The sequence below is a fragment of the Salmo salar genome, chromosome 14, assembly GCF_965601325.2.
Source record: "Salmo salar chromosome 14, fSalSal1, whole genome shotgun sequence".
NCBI lineage: Eukaryota > Metazoa > Chordata > Actinopteri > Salmoniformes > Salmonidae > Salmo > Salmo salar.
The window spans coordinates 54,049,140-54,061,459 of record NC_138304.1 but is presented as its reverse complement, the minus strand read 5'-3'; the positions used below and the strand labels follow the sequence as shown (position 1 = coordinate 54,061,459).

The following is a 12,320-nucleotide window of genomic DNA, read 5'->3' as shown; positions in this document are numbered from 1 at the left end:
GCCGTTTACCCGGTCGGCCTACAGAGGAGTTAAATTGTTTTGATTTTCCTTTCTGTGCCACCAAATGTTTGCATGTATGTTACCATGACTACATTCAGTGGGCTACTGATCATGTTACCATGACTACATTTTAGGGACTCCACTACATCACTGGGTGAAACAGTCCATATCTATGTAGGCTGAATTTAAGAAATCATATTTCTGCTATTGGGAAGAGAATAGGATGTTAATCAGGACCGGGGGCACTGTTGGTAGGGACCGGGGGCTCTGTTGGTGGGGACCGGGGGCTCTGTTGGTGGGGACCGGGGGCTCTGTTGGTGGGTGGGGAGCCGGGGGCTCTGTTGGTGGGTGGGGAGCCGGGGGCTCTGTTGGTTGGTGGGGAGCCGGGGGCTCTGTTGGTTGGTGGGGAGCCGGGGGCTCTGTTGGTTGGTGGGGGCCGGGGGCTCTGTTGGTTGGTGGGGGCCGGGGGCTCTGTTGGTTGGTGGGGGCCGGGTAATCAGTGATTTATGTTTACTATAGGTTAATGAGACAATATAAATGTGATGTGACTAAAATGAAAGGGCATTTAGTTGACTAAAATGGCCCACTGTTTATGTAATTTTGACAATAACTAGACTAAATCGTTATTCAAATGACAAAAGTAATGATATTTTAGTCTGAATGACTAAGACTAAATCTAATGAGAGTCCTCCTATGAACCTTAACAGACACGATGTAGCCTGAATTATCATTCTGTTTAAACTTACACTGATTCAGTCTGGACCTGCCTTCATTGATACAATGTATGTGATATTAGCTGTTATGATTCCAGGCTAACCAAGATGTCTGCAATTTGGTACAGAAGGCTTCGTTATTCCCTGTTAGCCATTGTTACTAAACGTATAGTTTATCTACGTGGTTACTGCCGTTCTAACATATGGTAACCCAGGGATATGACGCGTGGACTGTTTTCACAACAGCTTGTATGAACGCTCTTAACACAGTCTGTCTAAAACGCTCCAGATTCTCACTTGTTTTCTTCCTTGCGAATTACAGTTTAGAAATGTCAATCACATATACAGTTGAAGTCAGAAGTTTACATACATTTAGTTTGGAGTCATTAAAACTCGTTTTTCAACCACAACAAATTTCTTGTTAACAAACTATAGTTTTGGCAAGTCGGTTAGGACATCTACTTTGTGCATGACACAAGTCATTTTTCCAACAATTGTTTACAGACAGATTATTTCACTTATAATTCACTGTATCACAATTCCAGTGGGTCAGAAGTTTACATACACTAAGTTGACTGTGCCTTTAAACAGCTTGGAAAATTCCAGAAAATGATGTCATGGCTTTAGAAGCTTCTAATAGGCTAATTGACATCATTTGAGTCAATTGGAGGTGTACCTGTGGATGTATTTCAAGGCTTGACATCATGGGAAAATCAAAAGAAATCAGCCAAGACCTCAGAAAAAATCTTTAAAAATCTGATCTAATTTAGAGACCTGTTTGAACAGGCAGTTCAGAACCGATCTGGTTTAGAGGGTCTTTGTCTCAAACCCAATTCCCCCAAAACTCTACACTCCAGGGCATGCTATTGTTTTTAATGAAATATTAGTATTTTCCTCACAGCTACAACAGAGACGTATGAAATGTTATTTCTACCCCCTGCTATGAAAAAGCGGCAGGGTTAATCTGGTGACGTTACAGATTTTTACCTTTTTAATGACACAACCATATTCTCTGTCCCCTGCAGCTAATGAAGGCTATGAACAAGTATTTATGTCCCATGTCCCCTGCAGCTAATGAAGGCTATGAACAAGTATTTGTGTCCCCTGCAGCTAATGAAGGCTATGAACAAGTCCGATGAGCACGTCTTGGCCATGGGGGCGTGTTTCAACGAGCGGGCCGACTCCCACCTGGTGTGTGTTCAGAACGACGACGGAAACTACCAGACGCAGGCTATCAGCATTCACCATCAACCACGCAAAGGTAAGGTAGACACACGACAACGGAGTCATTTAAGTCTGGGAAGTGGACTAACAAAACCATAGATGGCGTTAGTGTTGAATCTCGCCCCTTCAGATGGCTTACGATTTAAATGGAAATGTCATGGAGATTTTAAAAGCAGTATTTGTTGTTTTCTTTTCCAGTGACCGGCGCCTGCTTCTTTGTGTTTAGTGGTTCTCTAAAGGCAGGACACCTGGCCAAGACCAGCATCGTTGAAGGTACTCCAGTTCACCCACCTTGTTATTTTGTGAATGGGATATACCCACCTGTTAGGCTAGATTAGTGGTTTGGGTTTTTACAGGTATCACCTATTTACCCACTGTCCTCAGGGTTTAAATTACCCACCTATTTTTTTTTTTTTACCATACCATCCCTGACGTTAATGGGCCGTACCTGTTCCCCTGTATACGGGGTGTGATATACCCGTTGTTCCCCTGTAGACGGGGGGTGTGATATACCCGTTGTTCCCCTGTAGACGGGGGGTGTGATATACCCGTTGGTCCCCTGTAGACGGGGGGTGTGATATACCCGTTGGTCCCCTGTAGACGGGGGGTGTGATATACCCGTTGGTCCCCTGTAGATGGGGGGTGTGATATACCCGTTGTAACCCTGTAGATGGGGGTTGTGATATACCCGTTGTTCCCCTGTAGACGGGGGGTGTGATATACCCGTTGGTCCCCTGTAGATGGGGGGTGTGATATACCCGTTGGTCCCCTGTAGACGGGGGGTGTGATATACCCGTTGGTCCCCTGTAGACGGGGGGTGTGATATACCCGTTGGTCCCCTGTAAACGGGGTGTCATATACCCGTTGTTCCCCTGTAGACGGTGTGATGGTGCAGATCACAGGAGAGACGATGGACGCTCTACGGCAAGCCCTGAGGGACATGAAGGACTTCAGTATCACCTGTGGCCTGGTCGACCAGGAGGACGGCCAGGAACACGTTCACATACAGTGGATAGAAGATGACCTCAACTTCAACAAGGGGTAAGGCAGGAAGAGAGGGTGGGAGAGGCAGGAAGAGAGGGTGGGAGAGGCAGGAAGAGAGGGTGGGAGAGGCAGGAAGAGAGGGTGGGAGAGGCAGCAGGGAGAAACGCATACAGTGGATAGATGACCTCAACTTCAATAAGGGGTGAGTGTTTTCTGAATTCCAAATCAACTCTAGCCCCTACACTCCTATAGATCTGAGGGATTGGTTAGATACCAACCCCTAGCCCCTATAGATCTGAGGGGATTGGTTAGATATCAACCCCTAGCCCCTATAGATCTGAGGGGATTGGTTAGATATCAACCCCTAGCCCCTATAGATCAGAGGGGATTGGTTAGATATCAACCCCTAGCCCCTATAGATCTGAGGAATTGGTTAGATATCAACCCCTTGCCCCTACACTCCTATAGATCTGAGGGATTGGTTAGATATCAACCCCTAGCCCCTATAGATCTGAGGGATTGGTTAGATATCAACCCCTAGCCCCTATAGATCTGAGGGATTGGTTAGATATCAACCCCTAGCCCCTACACTCCTATAGATCTGAGGGATTGGTTAGATATCAACCCCTAGCCCCTATAGATCTGAGGGATTGGTTAGATATCAGCCCCTAGCCCCTACACTCCTATAGATCTGAGGGATTGGTTAGATATCAACCCCTAGCCCCTATAGATCTGAGGGATTGGTTAGATATCAACCCCTAGCCCCTATAGATCTGAGGGATTGGTTAGATACCAACCCCTAGCCCCTATAGATCTGAGGGGATTGGTTAGATATCAACCCCTAGCCCCTATAGATCAGAGGGGATTGGTTAGATATCAACCCCTAGCCCCTATAGATCTGAGGGGATTGGTTAGATATCAACCCCTAGCCCCTACACTCCTATAGATCTGAGGGGATTGGTTAGATATCAACCCCTAGCCCCTACACTCCTATAGATCTGAGGGGATTGGTTAGATACCAACCCCTAGCCCCTACACTCCTATAGATCTGAGGGGATTGGTTAGATATCAACCCCTAGCCCCTATAGATCTGAGGGGATTGGTTAGATATCAACCCCTACACTCCTATAGATCTGAGGGATTGGTTAGATATCAACCCCTACACTCCTATAGATCTGAGGGATTGGTTAGATATCAACCCCTAGCCCCTATAGATCTGAGGGATTGGTTAGATATCAACCCCTAGCCCCTATAGATCTGAGGGGATTGGTTAGATATCAACCCCTAGCCCCTATATTTCTGAGGGATTGGTTAGATATCAACCCCTAGCCCCTATAGATCTGAGGGGATTGGTTAGATATCAACCCCTAGCCCCTATAGATCTGAGGGATTGGTTAGATATCAACCCCTACACTCCTATAGATCTGAGGGATTGGTTAGATATCAACCCCTACACTCCTATAGATCTGAGGGATTGGTTAGATATCAACCCCTACACTCCTATAGATCTGAGGGATTGGTTAGATATCAACCCCTACACTCCTATAGATCTGAGGGATTGGTTAGATATCAACCCCTACACTCCTATAGATCTGAGGGATTGGTTAGATATCAACCCCTACACTCCTATAGATCTGAGGGATTGGTTAGATATCAACCCCTACACTCCTATAGATCTGAGGGATTGGTTAGATATCAACCCCTAGCCCCTATAGATCTGAGGGATTGGTTAGATATCAACCACTACACTCCTATAGATCTGAGGGATTGGTTAGATATCAGCCCCTATAGATCTGAGGGATTGGTTAGATATCAACCCCTAGCCCCTACACTCCTATAGATCTGAGGGGATTGGTTAGATATCAACCCCTAGCCCCTACACTCCTATAGATCTGAGGGGATTGGTTAGATATCAACCCCTAGCCCCTATAGATCTGAGGGATTGGTTAGATATCAACCCCTAGCCCCTATAGATCTGAGGGGATTAGTTAGATATCAACCCCTAGCCCCTATAGATCTGAGGGATTGGTTAGATATCAACCCCTAGCCCCTACACTCCTATAGATCTGAGGGGATTGGTTAGATATCAACCCCTAGCCCCTATAGATCTGAGGGATTGGTTAGATATCAACCCCTAGCCCCTATAGATCTGAGGGGATTAGTTAGATATCAACCCCTAGCCCCTATAGATCTGAGGGATTGGTTAGATATCAACCCCTAGCCCCTATAGATCTGAGGGATTGGTTAGATATCAACCCCTAGCCCCTATAGATCTGAGGGATTGGTTAGATATCAACCCCTACACTCCTATAGATCTGAGGGATTGGTTAGATATCAACCCCTACACTCCTATAGATCTGAGGGATTGGTTAGATATCAACCCCTACACTCCTATAGATCTGAGGGATTGGTTAGATATCAACCCCTAGCCCCTATAGATCTGAGGGATTGGTTAGATATCAACCCCTAGCCCCTATAGATCTGAGGGATTGGTTAGATACCAACCCCTAGCCCCTATAGATCTGAGGGGATTGGTTAGATATCAACCCCTAGCCCCTATAGATCTGAGGGGATTAGTTAGATATCAACCCCTAGCCCCTATAGATCTGAGGGATTGGTTAGATATCAACCCCTAGCCCCTATAGATCTGAGGGATTGGTTAGATATCAACCCCTAGCCCCTATAGATCTGAGGGATTGGTTAGATATCAACCCCTACACTCCTATAGATCTGAGGGATTGGTTAGATATCAACCCCTACACTCCTATAGATCTGAGGGATTGGTTAGATATCAACCCCTACACTCCTATAGATCTGAGGGATTGGTTAGATATCAACCCCTACACTCCTATAGATCTGAGGGATTGGTTAGATATCAACCCCTAGCCCCTATAGATCTGAGGGATTGGTTAGATATCAACCCCTAGCCCCTATAGATCTGAGGGATTGGTTAGATACCAACCCCTAGCCCCTATAGATCTGAGGGGATTGGTTAGATATCAACCCCTAGCCCCTATAGATCTGAGGGATTGGTTAGATATCAACCCCTTGCCCCTACACCCCTATAGATCTGAGGGATTGGTTAGATATCAACCCCTAGCCCCTATAGATCTGAGGGGATTGGTTAGATATCAGCCCCTAGCCCCTACACTCCTATAGATCTGAGGGATTGGTTAGATATCAACCCCTAGCCCCTATAGATCTGAGGGATTGGTTAGATATCAACCCCTAGCCCCTATAGATCTGAGGGATTGGTTAGATACCAACCCCTAGCCCCTATAGATCTGAGGGGATTGGTTAGATATCAACCCCTAGCCCCTATAGATCTGAGGGGATTGGTTAGATATCAACCCCTAGCCCCTATAGATCTGAGGGATTGGTTAGATATCAACCCCTTGCCCCTACACCCCTATAGATCTGAGGGATTGGTTAGATATCAACCCCTAGCCCCTATAGATCTGAGGGATTGGTTAGATATCAACCCCTAGCACCTATAGATCTGAGGGATTGGTTAGATATCAACCCCTAGCCCCTACACTCCTATAAATCTGAGGGGATTGGTTAGATATCAACCCCTAGCCCCTACACTCCTATAGATCTGAGGGGATTGGTTAGATACCAACCCCTAGCCCCTACACTCCTATAGATCTGAGGGGATTGGTTAGATATCAACCCCTACACTCCTATAGATCTGAGGGATTGGTTAGATATCAACCCCTACACTCCTATAGATCTGAGGGATTGGTTAGATATCAACCCCTAGCCCCTATAGATCTGAGGGATTGGTTAGATATCAACCCCTAGCCCATATAGATCTGAGGGATTGGTTAGATATCAACCCCTAGCCCCTATAGATCTGAGGGATTGGTTAGATGTCAACCCCTACACTCCTATAGATCTGAGGGATTGGTTAGATGTCAACCCCTACACTCCTATAGATATGAGGGATTGGTTAGATATCAAACACTACACTCCTATAGATCTGAGGGATTGGTTAGATATCAACCCCTACACTCCTATAGATCTGAGGGATTGGTTCGATATCAACCCCTAGCCCCTATAGATCTGAGGGATTGGTTAGATATCAACCCCTAGCCCCTATAGATCTGAGGGATTGGTTAGATATCAACCCCTACACTCCTTTAGATCTGAGGGATTGGTTAGATATCAACCCCTACACTCCTATAGATCTGAGGGATTGGTTAGATACCAACCCCTAGCCCCTATAGATCTGAGGGGATTGGTTAGATATCAACCCCTAGCCCCTATAGATCAGAGGGGATTGGTTAGATATCAACCCCTAGCCCCTACACTCCTATAGATCTGAGGGGATTGGTTAGATATCAACCACTACACTCCTATAGATCTGAGGGATTGGTTAGATATCAACCCCTAGCCCCTATAGATCAGAGGGGATTGGTTAGATATCAACCCCTAGCCCCTATAGATCTGAGGGATTGGTTAGATATCAGCCCCTAGCCCCTACACTCCTATAGATCTGAGGGATTGGTTAGATATCAACCCCTAGCCCCTATAGATCTGAGGGATTGGTTAGATATCAACCCCTAGCCCCTATAGATCTGAGGGATTGGTTAGATACCAACCCCTAGCCCCTATAGATCTGAGGGGATTGGTTAGATATCAACCCCTAGCCCCTATAGATCAGAGGGGATTGGTTAGATATCAACCCCTAGCCCCTATAGATCTGAGGGGATTGGTTAGATATCAACCCCTAGCCCCTACACTCCTATAGATCTGAGGGGATTGGTTAGATATCAACCCCTAGCCCCTACACTCCTATAGATCTGAGGGGATTGGTTAGATACCAACCCCTAGCCCCTACACTCCTATAGATCTGAGGGGATTGGTTAGATATCAACCCCTAGCCCCTATAGATCTGAGGGGATTGGTTAGATATCAACCCCTACACTCCTATAGATCTGAGGGATTGGTTAGATATCAACCCCTACACTCCTATAGATCTGAGGGATTGGTTAGATATCAACCCCTAGCCCCTATAGATCTGAGGGATTGGTTAGATATCAACCCATAGCCCCTATAGATCTGAGGGGATTGGTTAGATATCAACCCCTAGCCCCTATATTTCTGAGGGATTGGTTAGATATCAACCCCTAGCCCCTATAGATCTGAGGGGATTGGTTAGATATCAACCCCTAGCCCGTATAGATCTGAGGGATTGGTTAGATATCAACCCCTACACTCCTATAGATCTGAGGGATTGGTTAGATATCAACCCCTACACTCCTATAGATCTGAGGGATTGGTTAGATATCAACCCCTACACTCCTATAGATCTGAGGGATTGGTTAGATATCAACCCCTACACTCCTATAGATCTGAGGGATTGGTTAGATATCAACCCCTACACTCCTATAGATCTGAGGGATTGGTTAGATATCAACCCCTACACTCCTATAGATCTGAGGGATTGGTTAGATATCAACCCCTACACTCCTATAGATCTGAGGGATTGGTTAGATATCAACCCCTACACTCCTATAGATCTGAGGGATTGGTTAGATATCAACCCCTACACTCCTATAGATCTGAGGGATTGGTTAGATATCAACCCCTACACTCCTATAGATCTGAGGGATTGGTTAGATATCAACCCCTACACTCCTATAGATCTGAGGGATTGGTTAGATATCAACCCCGACACTCCTATAGATCTGAGGGATTGGTTAGATATCAACCCCTACACTCCTATAGATCTGAGGGATTGGTTAGATATCAACCCCTACACTCCTATAGATCTGAGGGATTGGTTAGATATCAACCCCTAGCCCCTATAGATCTGAGGGATTGGTTAGATATCAACCCCTAGCCCCTACACTCCTATAGATCTGAGGGGATTGGTTAGATATCAACCCCTAGCCCCTATAGATCTGAGGGATTGGTTAGATATCAACCCCTACACTCCTATAGATCTGAGGGATTGGTTAGATATCAACCCCTACACTCCTATAGATCTGAGGGATTGGTTAGATATCAACCCCTACACTCCTATAGATCTGAGGGATTGGTTAGATATCAACCCCTACACTCCTATAGATCTGAGGGATTGGTTAGATATCAACCCCTAGCCCCTATAGATCTGAGGGATTGGTTAGATATCAACCACTACACTCCTATAGATCTGAGGGATTGGTTAGATATCAACCCCTAGCCCCTATAGATCTGAGGGATTGGTTAGATATCAACCCCTAGCCCCTATAGATCTGAGGGATTGGTTAGATATCAACCCCTAGCCCCTACACTCCTATAGATCTGAGGGGATTGGTTAGATATCAACCCCTAGCCCCTATAGATCTGAGTGATTGGTTAGATATCAACCGCTAGCCCCTATAGATCTGAGGGATTGGTTAGATATCAACCCCTAGCCCCTATAGATCTGAGGGGATTGGTTAGATATCAACCCCTACACTCCTATAGATCTGAGGGATTGGTTAGATATCAACCCCTACACTCCTATAGATCTGAGGGATTGGTTAGATATCAACCCCTAGCCCCTATAGATCTGAGGGATTGGTTAGATATCAACCCCTAGCCCCTATAGATCTGAGGGATTGGTTAGATATCAACCCCTACACTCCTATAGATCTGAGGGATTGGTTGGATATCAACCCCTACACTCCTATAGATCTGAGGGATTGGTTAGATATCAACCCCTACACTCCTATAGATCTGAGGGATTGGTTAGATATCAACCCCTAGCCCCTATAGATCTGAGGGATTGGTTAGATATCAACCCCTACACTCCTATAGATCTGAGGGATTGGTTGGATATCAACCCCTACACTCCTATAGATCTGAGGGATTGGTTGGATATCAACCCCTACACTCCTATAGATCTGAGGGATTGGTTAGATATCAACCGCTAGCCCCTATAGATCTGAGGGATTGGTTAGATATCAACCCCTAGCCCCTATAGATCTGAGGGGATTGGTTAGATATCAACCCCTACACTCCTATAGATCTGAGGGATTAGTTAGATATCAACCCCTACACTCCTATAGATCTGAGGGATTGGTTAGATATCAACCCCTACACTCCTATAGATCTGAGGGATTGGTTAGATATCAACCCCTAGCCCCTATAGATCTGAGGGATTGGTTAGATATCAACCCCTAGCCCATATAGATCTGAGGGATTGGTTAGATATCAACCCCTAGCCCCTATAGATCTGAGGGATTGGTTAGATGTCAACCCCTACACTCCTATAGATCTGAGGGATTGGTTAGATGTCAACCCCTACACTCCTATAGATATGAGGGATTGGTTAGATATCAAACACTACACTCCTATAGATCTGAGGGATTGGTTAGATATCAACCCCTACACTCCTATAGATCTGAGGGATTGGTTCGATATCAACCCCTAGCCCCTATAGATCTGAGGGATTGGTTAGATATCAACCCCTAGCCCCTATAGATCTGAGGGATTGGTTAGATATCAACCCCTACACTCCTTTAGATCTGAGGGATTGGTTAGATATCAACCCCTACACTCCTATAGATCTGAGGGATTGGTTAGATACCAACCCCTAGCCCCTATAGATCTGAGGGGATTGGTTAGATATCAACCCCTAGCCCCTATAGATCAGAGGGGATTGGTTAGATATCAACCCCTAGCCCCTACACTCCTATAGATCTGAGGGGATTGGTTAGATATCAACCACTACACTCCTATAGATCTGAGGGATTGGTTAGATATCAACCCCTAGCCCCTATAGATCAGAGGGGATTGGTTAGATATCAACCCCTAGCCCCTATAGATCTGAGGGATTGGTTAGATATCAGCCCCTAGCCCCTACACTCCTATAGATCTGAGGGATTGGTTAGATATCAACCCCTAGCCCCTATAGATCTGAGGGATTGGTTAGATATCAACCCCTAGCCCCTATAGATCTGAGGGATTGGTTAGATACCAACCCCTAGCCCCTATAGATCTGAGGGGATTGGTTAGATATCAACCCCTAGCCCCTATAGATCAGAGGGGATTGGTTAGATATCAACCCCTAGCCCCTATAGATCTGAGGGGATTGGTTAGATATCAACCCCTAGCCCCTACACTCCTATAGATCTGAGGGGATTGGTTAGATATCAACCCCTAGCCCCTACACTCCTATAGATCTGAGGGGATTGGTTAGATACCAACCCCTAGCCCCTACACTCCTATAGATCTGAGGGGATTGGTTAGATATCAACCCCTAGCCCCTATAGATCTGAGGGGATTGGTTAGATATCAACCCCTACACTCCTATAGATCTGAGGGATTGGTTAGATATCAACCCCTACACTCCTATAGATCTGAGGGATTGGTTAGATATCAACCCCTAGCCCCTATAGATCTGAGGGATTGGTTAGATATCAACCCATAGCCCCTATATTTCTGAGGGATTGGTTAGATATCAACCCCTAGCCCCTATAGATCTGAGGGGATTGGTTAGATATCAACCCCTAGCCCGTATAGATCTGAGGGATTGGTTAGATATCAACCCCTACACTCCTATAGATCTGAGGGATTGGTTAGATATCAACCCCTACACTCCTATAGATCTGAGGGATTGGTTAGATATCAACCCCTACACTCCTATAGATCTGAGGGATTGGTTAGATATCAACCCCTACACTCCTATAGATCTGAGGGATTGGTTAGATATCAACCCCTACACTCCTATAGATCTGAGGGATTGGTTAGATATCAACCCCTACACTCCTATAGATCTGAGGGATTGGTTAGATATCAACCCCTACACTCCTATAGATCTGAGGGATTGGTTAGATATCAACCCCTACACTCCTATAGATCTGAGGGATTGGTTAGATATCAACCCCTACACTCCTATAGATCTGAGGGATTGGTTAGATATCAACCCCTACACTCCTATAGATCTGAGGGATTGGTTAGATATCAACCCCGACACTCCTATAGATCTGAGGGATTGGTTAGATATCAACCCCTACACTCCTATAGATCTGAGGGATTGGTTAGATATCAACCCCTACACTCCTATAGATCTGAGGGATTGGTTAGATATCAACCCCTAGCCCCTATAGATCTGAGGGATTGGTTAGATATCAACCCCTAGCCCCTACACTCCTATAGATCTGAGGGGATTGGTTAGATATCAACCCCTAGCCCCTATAGATCTGAGGGATTGGTTAGATATCAACCCCTACACTCCTATAGATCTGAGGGATTGGTTAGATATCAACCCCTACACTCCTATAGATCTGAGGGATTGGTTAGATATCAACCCCTACACTCCTATAGATCTGAGGGATTGGTTAGATATCAACCCCTAGCCCCTATAGATCTGAGGGATTGGTTAGATATCAACCCCTAGCCCCTATAGATCTGAGGGATTGGTTA

General features: G+C 45.6%; 1 protein-coding gene across 8 annotated transcripts in view; it reads left to right on the top strand.

The window, feature by feature from the left end:
* Window positions 1-12,320, top strand: part of zfyve9a (zinc finger, FYVE domain containing 9a) — an 81,169-nt gene that overhangs the window by 45,457 nt on the left and 23,392 nt on the right. For all 8 annotated transcript variants that reach the window (XM_045694528.2, XM_045694532.2, XM_045694531.2 and 5 more), the window contains exons 14-16: window positions 1,824-1,974; window positions 2,136-2,210; window positions 2,816-2,978. In XM_045694528.2, coding sequence (XP_045550484.2) covers window positions 1,824-1,974; window positions 2,136-2,210; window positions 2,816-2,978 — 389 coding nt within the window. The remainder of the gene's footprint in view (window positions 1-1,823; window positions 1,975-2,135; window positions 2,211-2,815; window positions 2,979-12,320) is intronic.